Raw genomic sequence first — 23,426 nt, forward strand, 5'->3', positions numbered from 1 at the left:
GCAATGTCTCTGCATCATTCATAATGCTATTCACAGCCAGCAAGATTTCGTGCCACCCTGATGAAAATCGTACACTTTGCTCGTACACGAACACGTCAGTTATTATCTGAACCCCGCCTGGTACAGAACATTACAGCAGGCTCTTCAGCAATGCAGCAGATAGCGAGCACATCCAGCCTGTCCTTTGCTGTAAACAACTTTCCTTTAACCTATTTTCAGACACACAGCTGTCAGGTCCACAAGTACTTAAAAAAGCACTTGAAAGGCTGGGCTGAACATTGTTGGTGACAGCTCAGTTTCACTCATAGCATAGAATAAATCTCTTCTACAGGCATAAAAACTTTCTTTTAGGCTAAAGCAAGGCTATGTAGCAGGTACACACAGCAGTTGGGATCAGACATTCCATATATTTCTACTGGAGCTGGAAAACACAACATTTTGGCCATGCTGTAAACTGTATATCAGGTGTGATTATCATTTTTGAAAATGTACAAATGAGAAACTTTCCTAAAGGAAAGAATTGGAAGAATATGGCAATGATATATTACAAACACTGGTCACGTTGGTCAGCGTATTTCCAGAAAACATTTGTTGAAATTAAAAGAGTAGGAGAGGGTAGGACAGAAACAGGGAAGGAGCTGTGGAAAAAAATAACTCAGCTGACATGATTGCAAGGAAATTGTTATGGAGCTATTTAAATTGAGAAAGGTGATGCTTTCCTGGCTCTGGCCTGGACCCTCCACCAGTTCCCAGCATCTAGCACACACACAGGCAGTGTCTGGGTCATGGGACATATCCAAAGGCATGCTACTGCATTTTTGGTCCCTTATCAAGATGCTGAGTGACACACTTCAAATGCCACCCTCGTAACGCTGTGGTAATTGGCATGCTGAGCGCAGAACTGTGAGAGAAGCTCCTGAGGGGAGTCCAAAGGTCACCTGCATAGCTGATGCATCTGCAATGCTACCTGCTATAGACTGACGGAGTACCAGGAACTATCCTGTCTTCTTACCATGTCTTCTTGCAAGCTGCTCAATGCAAGTGTAAATTTGGCAATGCTGACAGGTGTTTAAATTAATACAAGCAGTAAACAAAAAGCACCCATAAAGATATTCAAAAGTAGAAAAGATAGCGAGGCACGTGGTTCCTATCGCAGTGCTTAAAAAAGTGCAGGAGAAAAAGCTTTGGATAACCTGCATCTGTGCCCTCATCCATTTCTTTGAAATGTTGGAATGTGCTTCTTTGCACTGGAGGAGAAAGGTAATGGCAGAGGCAGCGGATGGATGGAAATAACCTGAAGTGATTTGTGTTCAGATGAGGGTGGCATGACTCCCTGGAACAGGAGCATTTAGTCTCTAAGGTATATAAATAACATCCTTGGAAAACTGCAAGTGGCGGGTTGTAGCCTTGTTTTATTTGGCTGTCCTAACTTTTAACTGGGGTTCAATAGATCCAATTTTTCAATTTCAGACCATTAAAGAGAAGAAGAAAAAGAAGCTGTAATTTTTTTGTCTTGACTACCTCATGATCTTTTCAGCACATAAAGGTCACCTACAGCAGATATCAATAATCACACTCTTTATAGTTACCTTAAAGTTCATCATTTTAGCGAACCACTTCACAGGTTACTAAACCAAACCAAATTACTGCTCAGCGCGAGTGAATTGGTGCCTTTCCTATATAATTTTATATGTTCCCTCTGGGTCTTCTCTACTCCAAGGTCTTCAAGCATTTGGCACAAGATTTGAAACATGAACTGACTATAAAGGGCTAGAATTATCTGGATGTTTCAAAAGTACAATTTTAGATAGATTTCTCCAGGAATGGTTAAACATGGAACACACCCCCTTTTTACTTGAAAGAGAAAACTCTGGGAGTCAAAGTGCTGTAATCCATCTGTCTGTGGGACCGGGGGCAGAAATTTTTCCCACATTTTCAAAAGTACAATGAAATTCAGGATGTTGGTCAGACCTAGCACCTAATTTTCCAAGGCTAAATGGGTTCACAAATCTGACCCAAGTCTCTCAGAGTTGCAGAGTCTCACGGCCTTTAGTAGGCAGCCACAGCGGAGTCACACAAATTACAGACTGCTTTTTGAGATGCAGCCCACCACTTCTCTGGGTCGTTCTCATGGGAAGTGTGGATAACATTTCCATACACTGAAGAAGAAGAGAAAAAAATGTAATGAAGGTTTGACTAAGGTTTTTGGTTTGTTTGTTTGTTTAATGGAAAACGTGATAGAGTGTTTCTATTAGTTTACTTTCACAAAATCTGATCGTTTCCAAGGCCTCAAAGGTCACCTTCAATAAAATCACATCCCAATTAGGATTCTTGAATCCATCAAGGATTCCATGTTTGGATTTAGTACCTACAATTAAAAGATGCTATGTCTCCATGTATGAGAAGAGATTCACATAGACATCATTTTACGTGCATACTCTGTTCTAGGACAGCCTAAAATACCAGTAGGATTAAATGCAGATAACACTTCTTCCCTTCAGTGTCACAACACCCATGCAATAGCAGTGTACATGTATCTTACTGACATGATTACTCCTTTCTGGCTGGAGCTACATCTGCATTTTTTGATAAATTCATTTTCACTGATCCTGAAGCTTCAGCATATAAGGAGCTGCAAACAAGGAACAGATTTTCAGGCTTCCACAACAGCAGCAGAGGGAAGACTGCTGTTCCGGCAGCAAGCCCAGGGGAAGCACTGCCCTCCCTTTCAGTTGCTGAAAGCCAGCAAGACCTCTGGTGCTGTTCACCAAGTTTTCTCTTCGCTAGTTTATCATCCAGCAGTTTCAAGTAGATTTATTAATTGATTTGATTATTAAAATGTCATAACTTCTCTCCAATGCTGAATGAACCAGAGTGTAAGCTTATATTTCTTTCTAGGAATGAAGAAATCCCCAAGTATTCAAACTTACTTAAGTACGTATTAATAATGACTAGCTGTGAAATGGAAGGCTTGACAATTCACACATCAACAGCAGCAGTGTGACTTGTATGAAGGGAAATTATAATGTTTCCTATCAGGTGTAAGTAGAGATCTTGAACATTTCAGATAAATCTATTTTTGTGCACTGAAAACCTATATTGTTATCAATGCATCTTTTTCCATTTAAGTTTGTAATTCAATTGGTTTCACAGGAGAGAAAGACATTTCTCACCTCTATTTCACAGACTGTGTTCTCCTGCTAGTATGACTAGCATATTGTAACATACTGCTATTATATGTTACTATTTTTTTTTCCCAAAAAAGGCTTCATGAAACCAATGCCTGCAAATGTGTCATTGGTTTTATTATTTGTATTAATGTATTAGTTTCCAAACAGGAGGGAATCAAGATTTGTATCTGTGCATATTTTGAACATTTTTAAAACAAATGAACATGCTGATTAAAAACCTACTTTCAGTGTTTTTGAATGTCTAGGGGTCTTTTCCCATACAGAAACTAAATGACATACGTTTGTGAATGCTTGCATAGAAACATAACCACTGCAATGCATTTAGCATACTGGTGTCACTTAAACCAGTGAAATGAAGAATAATTAAACTAGTATGTCATTTTATGTCACTTTACATATATTGAAATCCTGGAAACCAAATACCAGCATAGCTCTGGTTATTTTATTTTTCATTTCAGTGACTATTGGATGCACTACATTGAAAATTTAATTTGAAAATGCCAATGTGGGTAGAGTAATAAAGGACATAAAGGAATTACAGCAAGAATAAAACATACTAATACTGCATAGTGAAACTCTGTCTATTTTGTTAGAGTCTAGTATACCACAAGATTCAAACAATCCTACAACTAATGGAAAGCTTCCCTTGTTTAGGCTTTTCTTAATGTTCCAGCAATGTTGCAGTCAATGATTTACCCATAATTAGAGGCCTGTTAGTCATATGACAGACAAACATTGCAGTACTATTTCAGAACCAGTGGCAAACAATCTTAATTGTGCTGTGCAACATTTTTTTATTATCCTGTTTCTTTACCAGGACTCTTAACACACAAACTTCATTTTCGTATTTAACCGCAGCTATTATGATGTAGCCTGAGGTTATGCATTTCATCAGATAAGAAAAATTTCATTAGCTTACTGTGTGGATACCTTCTGTCATGTGTATTATAGAAATTCAGTCTTTGAATATCTGCAAGTTCACACTTCAGTAATAACACTCATGATGTTGCAAACAGGAAACAAACTTCCTTTGGGTAACCTGAAACACGAGGAGCAGGCAGCATTCCAGTAATACACATGAACTCGCATCTCTTGGGAAAAGATGGCCAGAGACCAACGCAGCAAGTCCTCTTCTAGATGATGTCTCTCGTCTTGTCTCAGTACTTCCTGGACTACATTTCTCAATTGAGTTCCTAACTTGGATATTAAAAGAAAATAAATTCTTACAGATCTGATGAAAGGGATGCGGAGAGGCAACAACTGTGGAAATAGAATGCTTGCTAAGAGCAGCCTCAGACAACAGCATCAAGGGCAGCAGATACAAAAGAATTAGCAAAAGCATCTCATCTTCACCCAGAACGGCTCATGCTGAAAAGGAAAAGCAGAATGTGTGCCAGTACAAAGCCCAAGACTAGTGTAAGGGGTACAGGTGAAGGTGGAGCTTCTTACTCTAACGGTGTGGTGCTCTTAAGATGTGTAATCCAAAACTTTTAAACCAAACCATTTGGTTTTATTAAATAATAATCTGTTTTCTAATTCTGCTGAAACATATTTGGGGCTTAAAAGCTGTATTCCCCTGCTATCACTCATATTTTCTGACTTAGCTCATGCTGTCCACCTTTCCCCAGGAGCTCTTCTTTAGGGCAGGGCTGTTCAGAGAAAAGGCAGCCTCATCCCATACCAGCGGCTGTCCTGATGGTGCCTTTCCTCCTTTTTTCCTTCATCATAGAGGATGGCACATGTTCTTCCACAGGAACTGCTAAGGTAGCCAGCTGAGGCTAGAGAAAGGCATTTTTTGTCTAACTACATACTTTAGGTCATCCCCAGCCCACCTGACAATTCACCTGCCTTCCCTCTGCAGTGGGTTCTTGGCTGAGGGTTGCTATTCTCTCACCTAGTCTGCAGCCTCCTGAATTCAACGCACCCTAGTGAGAAGCTTTTCAGCATAAATACTTGGAGTGAGTCATGTTTTATTGCTGTTTGTGTCCTGGACTTTTTCCTGGAGGTACAGCTACCCTCCCTATTGGTTTTCTCCCTCTTTTTGCTATGCTTACACTCACCGACGTCTCATCTCATGCGAGTCCCTAGCTACGTTTCCCAAATGCTAATTTGGAAAATCCACTGCCCTTCCCCCTGATTTTTGAAGCGGTGAACACAACATTTCAGACACGAACGACGACCAGAAGTCAGGGTGTCTCCCACTTGGGGCCGCCCAGCTGCCACGGGCGTGCTGAAGGCTGTTTACAGCTGCGGGCAGGCTGCCGGCCAGCGCCGCGGCAGGAAAGCGATCCAGCTACTGTACTCTTGACTTTTGGGAGATATGAGGCGGCGCAAGCGCCCGAGCAGCACGACCTTTCCCTCACTGAACTCGGCAGCAGGGCCTGGCCCGTCAGCCTGTTTGTGTGCCGCGCCGCAAACTTTCACCTACTTCTGCTATTTCTGTCGGGCCGGGAGCCCTGGGCAGCTCCCGGCGGCCGATAGAAAGACGAGAACAGGAAGATATGACCCTTGTTTGCGGGCTATTTCTGACTTTTTTTTCCACCCGCAGGAACGCATAAATATTTAGAACACAAACGTGTTGCCGGATTAAAGTATCGATCCCACCGCGTAAGTGCAGGGGGGGGAGCCCTTTGCCCGCGGTGCTGCTGGAAATTTCTTTGAGGTACAACTCACACCCCTCAGTCACCAGACTTCTGCTTCCATTTACATTCAGAACTTCCCAGTGGTACTGTTAGTTTCCACCCTGACATACCGCTCACACTGGGTCACTGTTTACCCCTATTTTAAAACGCTGACTTGGAAGCTGTCTCCATCCCTAGAAGATGTGGGGAGGTTCCCCTGGTTCCCTGAGGGGAAGAACTTCAGCGCTGCCTGTTGACCCGTTTGGCCAACCAGCCCTGCTAACCACTGCCCCACCACAGCCAAATCTGACCGGATAATTGCCTTCCCACTAACTGTGCAAACTGGCAGAGGGTTTAGGGAGGAGGGATTCATATTTTGGTCCACATTGAGGAAAAGGCAAGAGAAACTCATCCAAAGCTCATTCCGCTGAAGAGCAGCAACCCTGCCAGCTGTCATCACACATATCCTGGCTGGTCAGGAGAGGTGTCACCCCAGAACAGCACGTTGTGCTTCTAGCACTCTTTGGCAGCTGGGTGAGGGAGAAGAGCCTTAAATTTGTGTCCCCACAGAGGAAAAGGTATGGTAAAAACAGCCAAGAGACCTTCTGTCAGACACCAGCAGCACAGCCACTTGTCACGTATCCTGGCTTGCCAGGAACACTGCTCTGACCTCAGTGCAGCACGATGTGTCTCCGGCACCCGGATGGCATACGGAAAATCAAGGAGGAACATAGCTGAGTGCAGAGGATGGCATTTAGGGGGAAAACAGACAGGAATCCACGTGTCAATCATTTGACTGGTCTGGACCTCGCTGTTGTGCTAAAAAAGCAGTGTTCACATAGCTCCATTTCCTTAAGGACAGTCAGCAACACTGCCCAGGCTGTGACTGGGTGACGGAGAGCATTATTATTGCCTTTCAAAACATGCCCCAGGGCAGTTCAGGACAACAAAATATTGAAATAGCAGAAATTAGACCATATCCAATGAATGCTGCAGTTCGGAACCTGACACTGTTCTTCACTATCAAAATGCTGTTCCCTGACACCAGCACTTACAGCTGTCACGTGCACAGGGGCTTCATGAGGAGAGGGAAATGGTGGTTTAGAGAGGAAAGAAAGCGGGAACAAACAGTACTTTAGCTGGGACAGATGGTAGAGTTATCTGAACTGGTTCAACTTTCACAGCCTAGTCTTCTTGACATGCAGCTTGCCTGACAGTGAATCCCCATATAGTGTTAACTTCACACATAAAACTTATCTTTCTTGGCCATTACTCAAGCAATTGTGTCCCAAACGTATTGTTTCTGTTTACATGAGTGAAAAGTTATATTGCTCAGAAGCTACTGCAAGGTATTACTTATCATATACATTGAGAAGCATTATGAAGGAGACACAGTTCTTCCAGAGCAACAAAACTCTGTTAGTTGCTGGGTTGTGGGTATATAACATTCTTGTAGAAGTTTGTTTTGTTTTGAAAAGCTTCCAAGTTTTGAATTACTGGAGCCTTGCCCTTTCACTAATTGAGGAAGGCAACACATTTCCTATATTTCCTGCAACTACAGTTGTACTGTTTGTTACGAGCTAAACTGAGCATGCAAGATTTTTGTTCATCCTTTATGGCATTTAACTACCAGAAAAACTATGAGAAAACAAGTTCCGGTAATTAAAAAAAAATGCAAACAACAGGAATTATTTCTAATAAACATTCTTCTGTTCAGAATAGAGAGTGTAGTAAGTCTACTCACAAAGGTAATACAAGTTACTTATACTAAACAGGGTCACCAGCCAGTAAATTAAAATAAAGTATCTCAATAGGAACAGAAACAGTGACCTTATAACTTAGAATAACTGCATAGCGTAGAAGACTTCTTGACACAGATTTTATTGCAAAATGTTGATTGTGAGATTCTTGCTTTGCCTTCGTTAGCAGCTTTAGGAAAAAACTAAAGCAAAAGAAGAGCTGTCATACCCATGCTCCATAATTAAAACAACTGTGTTGGATATTTGCACTTCCAAGAGTCATCTGCAACTTGCAGGTAAGCAAAGTTAAACCAGTCAAAAGCAAACCCCATCATCCGTTCCCAGATTTTCAACTTCAGAAAAACACAAGAAAAAATCAGAAAGGTTATGTTTGCTATCATAAGGCATTTTGCTTTATTTCACATTTCATACGCCAATATTCTACCGCTGTGGTAAAACCTGATCTATCTGTTGGAACAATAACACAGCAATAAAATAATAAAACAGCAAGTACTAGGAAGTAGAACACTAGGCAGTGATAATAGATTAATGACTAGGAAGACAAAAACAAGATAAAGCTTCAAAAACATATCCAATGATAAGTTAAAGTGTTTTCCACTGAGTATCAAAGTATGTAGATTTCTTTTTAGGAATATATCTTGCTTCCCATGAAAAAGCATACGTATTTGTGTATATGTATACAAACGTGTACAGCACTGTCTGTAAACATATATATATTACATTTGGACTGAAGTTATATGTATGTATTAAAGCTCAGTTATTTTGTAGTGTGGATTTGTATTTTGTATTGTTGTTTTATCATGGTCCTGCTGTTGATGACCGAGATTCAGGATGTCAGGAACTCCTCTGCTGGAAGTTACGCTGTGCAAACTCTGTCTTTGGTGACGTAGACCCAACAGCCTGGGAAAATCCCAGGCAACGCTGGACTTCCAGGTTCTCTCTCCACTAACGAGGAAAGTTGTTGAGACTTTTCCCAGCACATCTGTGACCCTGGAAGATAAGCTAATAGTGAAAGAGCGGTTCAGCCGATCAATTATTAGGTCAGCTCCAGAAAGAGTAAGTAAGGGTCACTTGGCGATTTGCAGCCAGTGCGTCACCGAAGCAGCTGTCTGGAGGTATTTGGTCACCGTTAACCCAGGTTATGGCAATGACCTACATGTCAAACTGTGTGCTTAGGATCCACTTTTGCTCCCTTTGTGCTTCAGTGTACTCTCCACACAAAGCCTGGGCTTTTAACAACCGCAGTACCCGCTGCATTTAGCGCAGGGAAGGAGCCTGCACACCTCATAGCGGCTCCCCGTTTGGATATCCCCTCCACCAGCGTGCCCTCAGGGCCGACAGCAGGACACCAGCCCCTCGCTGCCCCTCGGGGGCCTCCCGGAGAACACCCAAGGTCAGCGGCCTGGGCCGGGGGCGCCCCGCCAGCGGCCGTCACGAGCCGCCTGTGAGGCGAGGCCCCGTCATGGGCGGCGGGGCCGGGCCTGAGGGAGCCCCGCCCGCCGCGGGCTCTACTTAGGGGCGGTGGTGCCGCCGCTCGCCACAGGGCAGCTACAGCCCGACCAATCCCAAAAGGTCCTCGGAGACCCCTCAAGACCCTCAGCGACCCTTGGCAGCGATGAAGGCGGCTCGCATCGCCCTGCGCACCGCGGCTCCCCTGGCGGGGGCTGGCAGCGGCAGCGCCGGCCGTGGCGGCAGCAGCAGCAGCAGCCGGCTGCCGCGGGAGGTGGAGCAGTTCTCCCGCTTCTCCCCCTCGCCGCTCTCTATCAAGCAGCTGCTGGACTTCGGTGAGAGCCACGGAGCCGCTCCGGGCTCACCCTGGGGCTGGGGGGTGGCCGGGGGGGGTGTTTTGGGTGAGGGGAGGCGCCGCCGCCCCTCTCCTCAGGCGCCCTCTGAGGGCTGCGCAGCGGTTGCCGGGCTCTGTGCTGGGCCCTTGATGGGGTTTGGGGCATGGGGGCGGCAGCAGCGAGCACAGAACAGCCTGTACCCGGCTGCGGTGCCCTGCTGGCAGCCGCCCAGCCTGCCCTTAGCGGCGCTGGCCTGGAGGAGCCCGTGTTTACAGGGCTGCGGAGGCTCTCCCGGAGGATCACGGAGCCCCCCTGGCAAAATGGGAAATCTACAAACGTGCCTCCATTGGGTGGGCAGTGTCCTGCTGCCCTGCAAACCCACACGCAGGAGAACTGGCCAGCATTGCCATGATGATTGCAAAGGATTATAGTCTTCAAGTCTGCAGAAAGACAGAAATTTGTGTTGTGATTTCTCTCTTTCCCCCAACACACAACATTTTCTTTGGTTGGATTTGCTTTGTAGGCTCAACGAATGGATGTGAGAGAACTTCTTTCGCCTTTCTGAGACAAGAGCTTCCTGTGAGGTTTGCAAACATACTGAGGGAAATTGATCTTCTTCCTGACAGATTGCTAAGCACACCATCGGTGCAGTTAGTAAAAAGCTGGTAAGTAAGAACTGCTTGAACTGGGCCTGCAGAATAACACAGCTCCAACAACTTTGTTGTTGTAGACTTTTTTTTGAATAACAGAAGACACTAACAAAATAAACTAGAAATGCAGTTCATTCATCAAAGCTTAAGTGCAAGCTGTTCTACACTTGAGTGGTGTGCTAAAATTAAACTGAAATCGCAATGTGGTCATGTTGTTGTTTTTAAAACATTGCTTAACAGTTTAGAATTTGCTGTTAGAACACAACTCTGCTTTTTAAGAAGTGAGAAGACAGTGCTCTCTTCTCTCATAACATGCAGAGACCCTCAGAGTTACATGGAAATGGAAGAGCTGGCTCTATTTTTGTTTGGATCTCTCACTGATGGAACTGTAGCAGAACAGCCATTCTGCAGCAAATCACCTTGGTCCATGCATCTTAGAATTCAGTTAACATTCACCTTATGGTTGACAGGGTGATTGGATCTGATTTAACCTTGCTCTACTGGCACAACTGCAGCACTTGCAAAGAAGGCTGACACAAAGGGCAAAAGCATTAGAGTAAGATCCAGAAACGTTCCTAATCTAGCAAACTACAGTTGCGCCTTTGCAATATGCGTCAAGGCTGTCAGACATCAGCAAAGAGGCTCAAGTGCTTAGCTTGTGACAAAGCTGATTAGACTTGGAAAAACTTTTGCTCAGGTGGCTTCCATTATTATTCATTATTTTGATCTTCTTTTGAAATGCCCCTCTTCTCTAAAACTGTAAGAGGAGCCAATGTTAAAGTGATGTTTTAAATTCTTGTCCGGGTGGCAGGCATGAGAAAACTTGCATGACTTCTAGGGTTCGGGCAGAAGTGACTGTTTCCATGCTTAGATGGAATTTAGATACTTCAAAGATATTTCAGACTCTTAGCTGACTTGTTAAGAGTAATAACTTGGACAATACTAAGTGTCTTTACTGTTCCTAGACTAATGAAATATCCTATTCATTTGATTTTTTTTTAATAGGTACATCCAAAGTCTAATGGAGCTGGTTGAGTTCCATCAAAAAAGCCCAGATGACCAGAAAGTATTATCTGAGTAAGTTTTCCATTTGTTTCATTGAGCTTTTAATCATATGCTCTATTTTTCATATTGTCGCTTCAGAAAGATCACTGTCCTGAACTGAGTTTAGTAATTTAGCATGAATTGCTGAACATCTCACAAACAATATGTTAAGCAATACTGCACATAGATGACCTTTGGCAGCTTGGTTCTGAGGGTGTAGTGCCTCCTGAACTGTCTAACAAAGATCAACAAAAAATATACTTGATGTCATGTCCCTGCTTCTTTCCAAGCTGTCAGCTAGGGGTCATCTTAACTCCCTGCATTCTCCTGCTTAAACTCTTATGCATGAGGAAGCAGGCAATAAATTTGACATGAGTAATGATTACACTGTTTATATTAAAAATATCCTATTTCTGGTGTAGGTCAATGTAGGTCAATTTAAAAATACAGTCTATTTTTCATTCTCTGAACAATAAGGCTACTTTACTTATCTGTGTTGCTGGATTAGATAAGGACTTTTGTACACAGCTTGCCTTTATGTAGTCTTAGAACAAAGTTCTAATGAGATTTTTTTTTTTTTTACTTAGCTTTATAGATACACTAATTAGAGTCCGAAACAGACATCATGATGTGGTCCCTACAATGGCACAAGGAGTAATTGAATACAAAGATATGTTTAAAGTAGATCCTGTCACCAATCAAAACATTCAGTATTTCTTGGATCGCTTTTATATGAGCCGTATTTCCACCCGGATGCTCATGAACCAACACAGTAAGTAGAAATTCTTAACTGAGGAAACACTTCATAGAATCATAGAATGCTTTGGGTTGTAAGGGACCTTAAAGATCATCTAGTTCCAATCCACTGCCTTCAATTTAGTGAAAAACATTTTAATGCAAATGTTTCTTAGAACTGTTGGAGATCTGCATCGGATAACTGATGCTGAAAAGTTAAAGTGCATGACTTAAAGTAATGGGAGAACTTACTGTAATTAGACTGTAGTCTAGAAAATAAGTTTTATGGAAAATGCAGGGATCTCCTTTACATCTGAAAAGTCTTTGTATCTACACAGATACTACCACTGTAGTGCTATCTATGCCTTTTTAGATATTAAAAAGGCAATCCACTGCCAGCAAACCATCTTATGTGACTACATGATATGATTGCACTGTTTTAATATAAACATAATTTTCAAATAGTACAGTATTTGTGATTAAATACAATACTTGTTTTCATCCAAAACAGCACTTCTTTTTGATGATAAATCCAGCTCAGGGCACCCAAGGCACATCGGAAGTATTGATCCTTGCTGTGATGTTGTTGAAGTAGTGAATGGTAAGTGTTCTGATGCCATAATTTTTATGTGATCAGTATTTATCTGCTTGCAAGCAGACTGGGTAACCAGCAAGTGTAATAGGATGCCAACTGTTTCTTGTTGAAATAGGTGAAAGCTGTCTATCAAAACATGAGTCTTTGTAGGACAGAATCTAAAATACAAAGCAGCAGTAAAAAAATGTCTGAATGAGGCCTAGTAAGTAACAGATGAGGAAGGAATTAAAACTCTGGTATTGAAATCAGCATTACTTACTCTTAATCCATACCCTAGATGCATCTGTTTTACAGAATCACCAAATAGTGCTGAAGACTTCCCCATACTGTTATAATTGCCTACTTAGTCTCAGTTCCAGTGCATACGGTGTAGGTGCAATATTATCATCCCCTGTGAAACACAGGCTTAGTCCATGTCATGTTAGCAGCTATTGCAGTTAGAAATTATATTTTGCTATGCATTGGTTCTACAGCATTTAATACTTCATTTATTTTAAATATTTCAGATGCTTTTGAAAGTTCCAAGATGCTATGTGACCAGTATTACTTAACATCTCCAGAGCTAAAACTTAAACAAGTGAATGGTAAGATGAGGGCTTTTATGTCTCTCTTCCTATTGTGATCAAATTGCTGTGTTTACTCAAAGGGCTCCCACTTCTATAGCCATGATGGTACATACCAGTTGACTTCTTATGTGGTGGTTCCTCTTCCCTTTGTTCTAAGTGCCTCATTTAATCTACTGTGTTTGAACTCAGATGTCACTGTATCTCTAACACTACATGTCCTGAGGTGGTATTTACAAATTTGAGATGAGGAAGACTAGGCTGTAACAGTAAAATAGGTTGCTAGAGAGGAGTTCTACTCCTCAGGTGGGAAAGGGAGTCTACTGACTGAGACACCTTGGTTCTAGTCTAAGCTGCCTGCATGTATCTGATCTTGGGCAGTCTTCTGAACCTCTAAACTTATTTACTTATGAAACTGAACTGTACTTGAAAATAAACTGTTACTAAGCAGGTGATGATTACCAACTAAGCATTGTTATGAGTATACAAACGCCTTCATTTGGTGGGGGAGGATATACCCCCAAATTAAAACTTTCTTGGTTTTTTTTGTTTGCTTATTGTAAAATTTGTTGGTATTTCATCCAAATTTTATCTCCCTGCTAAGTATTGCTTGTCCCTTTCTCTTCATCTAGGAAAATTTCCAGGAGAGCCAATTAACATTGTATATGTTCCATCTCATCTCTTTCACATGCTTTTTGAGCTCTTTAAGGTATGGCAGTATATGCTGTTTCTTCCTTCAGTATTCTGAGCAGGAGCATCAATATTTAAAATATCTAGCTAGACCTGAGTGAAATAGAGCTGTGCATAGGACAGATTTCGAAAAATTTCTAATGTGGGGGGATTGCTTTGGCAATTGGGAAAACAATGACTGCAGTTTGTTGGAGGATATTTGGACACTTTGATGTAGTGGTAACTGGGGGAAGGGAGAGAAGGAGTAAAAGTGGGACATGAGGCTGTGACAACCACTCTGAAAGCCTTCTGCTTTTAGACTACACTTATAGAGCAGTTTTGCTGTAGTGCCTTCCTGTGGAGTAGGAAATGCATTGAATGGGGCTGAACTATGTGCTGCCAACAAGGGATGTGGAGTTCTGACAGTCTATAGCAACTGTTGAGCTCAACTCTTTTTTTCTAGAGACCTGCTGACACTTCATGGATTTAGTTTATTTAAGAGATATTAGCCTAGTTTGGTGTTCATCAAAACAATGTAATCTCTGAAGTGGAGAGGAGTCTTAAGTGTGAGACTTCTGTTCTTGTTATGCTTAGTTGCTAAGCGTTTTTTCTTGAAGCTAGGCAGTGGTAGAAGTGGATGGTAAATGCTCAGCCTCTGCATAATAACAGGAGTATTAAAGTGATGTGATTAAGTGCACAGATTGAATGCTTTCTGATGATGGTAACCTTCATTTCCACAGAACTCAATGAGGGCAACAGTTGAATTTCAAGAAAACAGTCCTTCCCTCTCTCCAGTTGAAGTGACAGTCGTTCTAGGACAAGAAGACTTGGCAATTAAGGTATCTTGGCCAGCTACAATATGGGCTTCATGTAATCTTTGGTTTCACATGTCACAGCAAATTTTATTAGAGTAACTTGCTACAAGTTCTGTGACAACAGATCAAAGATACAAGGCATAAGCTTTCTGCTGATAGCCTACATATAGAGCAATTATCTAACTGGAAAATAATCTGGTGTGAAACAAATAGCACTTCTTACTGCTGGAGGGTTTGTTTAAATACCAACGCTTTAAATATCAGTTTTAGTACGTGATCATAGTTAATTTTTATTTCCTCTTAAATCAGATCTCTGACAGAGGCGGTGGTGTTCCAGTGAGGAAAATTGAGCAGCTGTTCAGCTACATGTATTCCACAGCACCAAGGCCAAGGATGGATGATGGCCGAAATACTCCTCTTGTAAGTTTACTTTAATGCTCATGTTGCTAATGAGGTTACCATAAATATGGGGCAGATTGATAGGTTAATAACAAATACTGAAACCCTATATCTGCCCTACTGCTCTGTGGAGTATATTAAGACCCAGTGTCATAGATCTTAGATCTCTTTAGCATTAACTCTTGCTTAATGGACAAAATGAGTTTTTAAAGGTATAAATGGAAGCATAGTCCTACCTGAGCCTCATTTCTTCTACTCCAATGACAGTAATTTACTTGTTCTTCACTTCCTCTCAGTTATTGAACTTAAAAGAAATACTATATTTGCAGAGGCAAGCACTACTGGAATAGGTATGGAATATAGTTACACTCTAGTAATAACCTTCCAGTAATCAAGATGTGCTAGCAAAAACTAGTCAGGGAAATACAGAAGTTTAATGTGTAAAAGTGACACCTGTATATGTACCTTTCCTCCTCAATAGAGATTCTTTTCAAATAGTCAATTTGCATGTGAAACTGATTAGAAAACTCCTTTCTTTTAAGAGAATTACGAAAGACTTTAACAGTCTAAAGTCTCTGAACATTTTCCAGCTATCTTAAGTCCTAAGAGCTAGTAAATAATTTTGTTTTAATTTCTTTTTAGGCTGGCTTTGGGTATGGCTTGCCAATCTCCCGTCTATATGCTAAATACTTCCAAGGAGACCTAAATCTCTACTCCATATGTGGCTATGGAACAGATGCTATTATCTACTTGAAGGTATGTGTTTTGATTTGGTTAAATAAAATAAATACTGATAAATTCCACTAATGCAGTGAGGTGACTACTTCAGTATCATGAAGTGAACAAATTCTCTGCTTATAAGTAGAAAATGACTTCATTTTCATTAAGAAATGCCAGTAAACTTTCTAACTGGTCCTTAGAAGTAAAAACCAAAAAACAAACAAACAAAAAAAACTAGCTATAACAAGTCGACTTGAATGCATACTGCTAAGAGCTTTAAATCAAATTCAGGGGGTTCCCTGTATTGATAGATTTCATATTTACCGATTCATGGAACATAAAATACCAGGGAAAAGTGAAGTAACAGAAATAGAAAGATGTGAGAAACAGATCCATTTTCTTTACTGTGCTTTTTTTTACTCTGACAACCAGGCATTTTTAGTATTAGTTCATACAGACTTTCCTATTCAGCATCTGCCATATAGCCCATATATGCGACTTGGTTATTAGTAATATTGAATCATAGTCTGGCACATATCACTCCCTAATAAACACAAGCTATTCTTTTAGCAGAAGAATACGGAAGTAGGAAGGGATCACATCTTGAAGCTTCTTTGTACTTCTGTAAAGTTCTTATACATTGCTTTCGGCATTATATTGAAAATAGCTTACAGAATATCTTCTAAGGCCTATAAAAATGCATAAACGTGATTTGAAGTCATGACATTTGTCCTGCCGAAGTACTCATTGCAATCTTAGATGCTATAGTTAACTTGCTTCGGTATCTATTACAGAAACATTTGTGTAAACAACTTTGTCACTGACTTGGCAGTTGAAGCATACTGTGTCAACTTTTGTAAAGTGGTATTACTGAGAGGGGAAAAACTGAGTAACTCTTCTTGTTTTTAGGCCCTATCAACAGAATCAGTAGAAAAACTCCCAGTCTTCAACAAGTCTGCTTCTAAGCATTACCAAGCTACATCAGAGGCAGATGACTGGTGTGTGCCAAGCAGAGGCCCAAAACAGAGTGCAGCTCTCTGAAGAAGTTGGTATCTGAGGCACCCAACGGGATCAAGCTGGCTTCTCAAGGACTAGTGTTTGGAAGTACTTAGCTACCTTCAAACAGGCAAATTCTTCAGTTTCAGGACTGGCAAAAGAGTAAGAAGCTAAGGATGTTATAGCCTAGGCTGTATGCATTAAATGTGAAATGCTTCTGTGTACTTCAGGCTGAAGAAAATTCAAGTACATATGTCTTTTAAGAAGAGGTGTGTATAGAGGAAATTCAGGCTATTCTTGTGATCAAACATTTGATGTGGTAGAAGCGTGCAATTGAGTCCTGTCTAATGCTTGAATTCTGGATACTGATAAATATCAGTTAGGCTGGTATATATTTTTCTCCTAGAATAGATATCAGCAGTTCATCTTATTACAGAACTCCTCAGGTAGATAGTTGCACTCGTACTTTATAGCTGTATTTATAACATTTGGAAAATAGCCACTTACCTTGCCTACAAGACTGCTGTTTTATAAACAGTATCCGAATACAGCCTGAATGGGAAAGAGGGGGTGAACCCTTGCCAGGTAGGGAGAGAGTGTTTTCCATGTATAAGGAAGTCCCATTCTAACAAAAGAAGCAATCCTGTATTCCAGTAATAGTTATGTGAAGCCTTGCTCAGAGTTATATTTTTTTAAAAAGCATATATTTTTAAGCTGTTCATGGAAAGGCAAGTGAAACAAGGCTACTGTGCATAAGGAAATCAGGATTTTTTTAGGGACAAATTGGAAAGCCGCTTATTTGTAACATCCATAAAGTTAGCCTATATCTCAGCACTCTGGAAAACAAGTGCCAAGTAGATTAGGATTTTCTGGGAACTGAAGTGAGACATGCAAGTTGTACTGAAAGGTTTTGGTGGTCTGTGTTATGCAAGCATGGCATGGGGAACAATATACTTAAAGTGTTGTCCTGTGATTCCCTTTTGTCATGCTGTTAGATGACTAGTGGGCTCGATACACGAGACGAAAATCTGCCTACTACCATGTCTGCCAAATATATATCGTACCACACTATCATGTGGTACATGGGGAATTCTCAGCCTTGAGAGCTGGGAGCACTGAAGGTCTGTTTGAAAGGTTTTTAGGAGCAGTGGTGGTGGAGTAGAATGCTGTTCTGAGAACTGTTCTATGTCATGGAAAGGGCTTGTGAAGTGAAGATTTAAAATATCAACAACACTGAAAACTGTAGAGAACAGCAAAATGGGGAATTGCCATAGGAACAGTGCTAGTGGGAGAGAGCCGTTGAGAAAATACTCCATTTTTAGTAAGCTCTTCTCCCTATCCCATCTTTTGGATTTTTCCCCTCCTTGTAAGCAAGGTAAGCTGAATGCCAGGATAAAGTGAAGCTAATGGAGGTTACCCAGCCGTACAGTCAAAGTTCATTGGGGCTGTGTAATACTATGTGAATTTTTGTTGACTGATCAGCATTATTATCTTAAGTGTATACAATCCTTGGAAAGAAGTTGCAAATACAGTATTTAAAGCATCTTGTTCAGTTGTATGACAGATTAGTATTTACTGGGCAGAAAGCCACTCCTACTCCATACTATACTGTGAATCTTGAATTTTTAATAGCAATAAGAAAGCAAGAACTAACTTTATTCTAAAAGTTCTTGCTTGGGGTAAACTTCTCAGTGGAAGATACTATTCTGTTATGATGTATTTCTTTCAAAAACTAAACCTTGAAGTGTTGATGATAATTACTGAGCATGATGACTTAAGTACTGCATTGGGGCCACTCTTATCCCAGTGAATAAGCTGCAATCACCAAAGGTCACCAATTCAGGTATATTTTAGTTCAGCTTACTGAATAAAATGGATAACAAAAGTGAAATATCTTTGTTTAGAAGATACAGGTGTGAAAAAGCTGCTTTCACTGCCATAATATACTTGAATACTTTGACTTTGTATTGAATACAAGGTCACAAAAAATGCCTAGGTAGTTGTTGTTAAACACAAACAATACTGTCTGCACCCGGGAACGCTTGAATGTGAGTTGTGATCTCTTGATATACTGTATATATGTACCATAGCTGCAGCTACCCCAGGTTGGAGCTGTAACTATTTTTAAGCAGCCAAAGCACATGAGTGTTGTAAACAAATGTGTATTAGAGCTTACAAGTAGAAGCTTTCTGGATAAGTGTAATTTTGAATCTGTATATGCAGAACACATTCACAAAGCAGACAGATGTGTGTAGTACTTAAGGAACCTATGTGGAATCTCTTTAGTATTAAAAAATACTTAAGGGCTATCAACCTAGATACAATGGTGTCTTTCAACACTTATTGAATTCTTATTCCTGACTTGTAGTTTTGAGCCTTTTACTGGTTTGTAGATATTTAAATAATTTTATAATAAAATCTTTTTAATGGTTGTCTAGTATCTTATTTTTCTTTAAAGTCTACTGCAAGCATGGGCTTTTAAGTATTAATCAGTAAGTTTAGTTACGGCTTTTAGTTTGAGTGAGGTCTGGATTTGGTGTGTTTGTTTTTTGGGGGGACCTCTTTGGTTGCGGGGAGAATTCTTCTAGTAGGTAACTTCTGATATTGGTGATCTTTCTAGTGGAGCTCACTTGTTTCAGGGGGTCCTAAACATCAAAAGTAGATTGAATTCTGCGTTGCTCCTAATTCCAGGAAGTATTTAAGGGGAGGTAGGATCTGAGCAATGAGTTTCAGTGGGCTTCTTTGAACAACTTTCTTCTAAAAGCTTCAATGACAAAATTACTTGGACCCTTATGTTTCCGGTAGTGAGCTTGTATGAGTGAAGGCAATTTGCTACCTTTCACCCAACATCCTAAAGGTGGTGGGGTGCAGGAGGATTGCCGACACATCACAGTCACCTTGCTAAAATTAACTGGCTTATGATGCAAGAAGCTTGCAGTGCTTGGCTGTAGTTGTCTTACCAAGCTACTAGGTAACAGCTCAAAATCTGATCTTGACGCTCAGAAGTTTTGAGAGGCATCAGACACAGCACAAGTCATGTGGTTTGTGGTTGCTAAGAAATCTGCCTCCAAGAAAACTGGCTTAGACCTCAATTGTGTCATCAAAAAAACCTTTCAGGTTCACTGGCACAAAGCTGAGGGGCAAACACACTGCTAAGTGACTTGCTTAAGCAATTCTCTTAATGCGAACATCATATTTCTAATCATATAGCGTTTGATGTTAACTCCTGATGGTTGATTTGCCCAACCTCAAGGCTGTGATCAGGAATACATATTTAATAATTGCTTCCACAAACATTTTGCTTCCAAAAATGCATCCTGCCCCCACGGAGTCCTAGCTGCAGAATAGAGATAGACAGGTCTTCCTGAAGTTTTGAAGGAGAAACAAACATGTTGTCTAACATAAATCAGTGGTAGTCCCAAAATGAGTGGTTTCGGAGGCCAAGTTGGTAAGCGGATTTTCTGTCTGTCATCACCCACGGCTGCTACTGTAGAAAGGATCAAACTGACTGCCAATGGGAGACTCTTAACAGCATGCACTGGTTCTAACTGTCCAGACTTCCAGTGGGATTCAGTCCTTAACTTCTTCCATATGATGACAAAAAAAAGTCTGTTTCAGCTCTGGAATAATAGGACAACGGGCTTTTAATAGCTAGTTTGCAATACAATGATGAATACAACGATGGTTAGTGGGCAGAACAGGCTGTACCATAATAAACAGGTCCTGTACAAGTGGTGCTCTAAGAGGTTTGTGTTTTCCCAGGAATATGCTGCATCCCAGATTTTTTAAAAGACAGAGTAACTGTAAAAGTACCTACAAGTGTTTAGCCTGAGAGTCAAGAGGTGAAAAATATCCAAACCCTGGGTGTCTAGCAGTAAATCTACAACTTACAGACTTACAGCTTTGTGTGCTGTTTCTGTTTCTTAATTTTTTTTTATCCCACCATCCCTAATGCTAGCGAAGTAGATCAGATGGTGTGAACTTCAAGTATTTTGGAATTACGGAAAAGCACCACCCTGACATACATCAATCAGTACAGGTGTGTTGGAAGAAACAACCCACAACTTAATTGCACCTGGGACTTTAGTAAGAGCAAAGAAAACAAAACAGGCCTGTTTTCCCCATCCACCTTTACCGTGTTACTAACCCTAGAGACAGGACTAGCAGCTTTCCCCTCCTTTTTTTCCAAGCAGAAATGCATGTGCCTGCTCTGTACACCAGCAGTGGCAGGTTCAGGGGATGCACGCGGTGCAGGCATGAGCCAGGCACGCTGTGGATGTGGCAGCAGCCCCTTTCTGCAGCGTGCAGCCCAGATCCCCCATGAGCCAGACGAGCACGTGGCCCAGCAGGCAGTGCACGGTGTCCCCCAGGCAGGCTGCACGCAGGCTGTTAGTTCCAGACAACCTCCTGCTGTCCAGAAGGCTCCAGAAGTTGTAATGTTTTTCGTTTTTTTTCTTCCTCTGCATAAACTCACTGAGTGGAAGAGGCCAACTCCTGATTCAGCAAAGCTCCGGAGGTACAGCAATTGGCTTGCTTTGAGTACGTCAGAGGTTCACTGAAATCAGCAAATTTGCCCATGGCTGGAAGACATTCTGGTTTCACAGAAGATAAGCAGATGTTGCACTTCCCCCCTTTGCCCCCTGATCTGGACCTTACAAAGGTTCCTGAAGTCAACAGAAACCACACAAAAGCATCCAGTGTTTTCTCTTCCAGCTCGTTAACTAAAATGCTTACACTGATTTTGTTACTAGTGCCTTGGGCACACCTCCAAATTAATCTCCCCGGCGCCTGATAAGGGCTTGTTCGTTATCATCTCTTTCCTATCATTTAACCAAGCTTTCAAATACACCAGACTTTGCCCTTAGTGGGCGATAACGTCCTTCCCATAGCGTTATTACAATATAAGCTTTGATACCTTTGATAAGAAACACTACCAGACTGGAAAAACAATTTTTTTTTCCCTTACAGCGGGTGACGGTGGCTTGAGTCATCAGGTTATAGCCCCCAGTAACGCTCTGCCACGAAACCCCAAAGTAATTTTGGCAAACAGAAGGTAGAAGTTGGCAGTTTTTGACATTTCTTGGCTCATCTGATTTTGGGGCTGAGGGGTAAAGGCGGTGGGAGAAGGAGCTGTGGTGTAAAGAGAAGGGAGCACTTTTCTGTTAACATCTTTGATTTTGCATTCCCTAGAAGCTGGCAACACAATTTTAAATGCCCATATCCCAGTCCAGTATTACGGGACATAAAGTGGCTTTGCGTGTCTGTGCTGGCATGCGTGCTCGTGACAGAATGACTTACTCAGCACCTGGCCAGGCTGCTCCTCCGCTCAGTCAACAGAGAGCGAGCAGGACACCCTGCCGGCACTGCGGCAGGCAGTCTCCATCAGCCCCGCTTCTCTCCACTCACCTTAGAGGGAGGAAGGGGCAGAAAAGCCCTACAGGGAGTCTGAATTCTTTGCTCTCAAATGCTGGATGGCATAACAAGAGACTGGAACGCAGTCCTGTGGGTTTGGAACATTCTCGTGACTCTTAATGATTTTTGTTTTAAATAAAGTAGAATAATATGTATAAGTTATCACTAGCTGCTCCTCTTCACCTCTCCTACATATTCCTTGAAAGAAAGAGCGAAAGAGAGAAAGAGTGAAAGAGAGAAAGAAAGAATGAAAGAAAGAGAGAGAGAGAGAAAGAGAGAGAGAGAAAGGATGCTGAGCATCCTCATGGAGCTGAGGGAGAGCTTGGGCTGCCACACCTTAAGTTAACGTGAATGTGATACATCCAGATAGGCCCTGCCTGGGAGGCTCAAATAAGACAAGCCAGTAAAAATAAATAAATAAACAAATAAATAAATAATCTTTGTTTACACATTGGGCTTTCTGTGCTGTGTCATCCTAGTTGTCTGGGCATGAAACTGAGAACGTTGACCTAGGATTCAGCACACCAGGTATAACATCTTGTCATGATACCACATAAATGTTAGTATGTATGTGCCTACGTGTATGTGCCTATGCGAAAGTCCAGCTCCCACTCTAGTGACCAGAGATATCTATCCAGAGGACCTCTGAAGGCTCTCAGCTCCTCCCAAAGCAGACACCTCCATTTAGCCAGCTCATAGCTCTCCTGGCTTCAGCGGCTGAGCTCAACTGCCTGTGGTGGGACCATGGATACTGGGGGCACATGTAGGCACTTGCATTTAGACGGCTTCAGCTGTGAGCTGACTCCCAGCCAATTCAGTTGCCTAAAAATAGTCACCCGATGCTATGTGAGAAGGCCTGCCTCTCATTTGTCCCTCCCTACGAGGAGAGATCTGCTGCAAGTCCTTTGTCACGTCCGCCAGGCCCATGCACACGCCTTGTATGGATGCCCTCGGCTTTCTCAAGTGTCGGTGAACGTGTATGTTTAGGTAGATGACTCAGGCCCCCTTGCTAATTCTGGGAGGCTGTGGGAGGCTGCAGATACACCGAGTTCAAAACAACATCACCGCTGCCATTGCTGGCCACAGTGGATAGATAATGGAAAATCCCAGGCAATATTTATGCCAGTGGGAACATTGCAGAGGAACCCCACAGGCTGCCTGCACAAGCTGTGTCAGCCTGGAGATGCCTCTGTGCAGCTCATCACCACTGCACTGCATTTCCCATCACAGGTCTGTCTGGGTTTGGGGCTGGATGTGGTGCCACACAGCAGCAGAAGACAGCGAGGCGCATCACCTGGGGCTCCGCACCCTGCGTGGCAGCAATGCAGGCACCTGAGAGCTCTGTCTGAGCTCATACAGCCTGTGGGAGCAACGCTCACTCTGCATGGGACACCCGATTACTTGCTAGCCTTACAGAAAATTAGGAGTTAACTGCATCTGATACTGACTATTAAACAGTATTAGGCATATCA

The 23,426-nt window shown here is 42.0% G+C and overlaps 1 protein-coding gene across 1 annotated transcript; it reads left to right on the plus strand.

Moving 5' to 3' along the window:
- Positions 1-9,090: 9,090 nt before the first annotated feature.
- Positions 9,091-18,982, plus strand: PDK4 (pyruvate dehydrogenase kinase 4). Its single transcript, XM_027450819.3, has 11 exons — positions 9,091-9,356; positions 9,880-10,021; positions 11,012-11,083; positions 11,638-11,822; positions 12,297-12,386; positions 12,887-12,964; positions 13,576-13,652; positions 14,353-14,451; positions 14,737-14,847; positions 15,469-15,582; positions 16,456-18,982. The coding sequence occupies exons 1-11, from the start codon at positions 9,188-9,190 to the stop codon at positions 16,585-16,587; spliced, it is 1,269 nt and encodes a 422-aa protein (XP_027306620.1). The 5' UTR covers positions 9,091-9,187; the 3' UTR covers positions 16,588-18,982.
- Positions 18,983-23,426: the final 4,444 nt, after the last annotated feature.

This window comes from Anas platyrhynchos, chromosome 2 (assembly GCF_047663525.1).
Source record: "Anas platyrhynchos isolate ZD024472 breed Pekin duck chromosome 2, IASCAAS_PekinDuck_T2T, whole genome shotgun sequence".
NCBI lineage: Eukaryota > Metazoa > Chordata > Aves > Anseriformes > Anatidae > Anas > Anas platyrhynchos.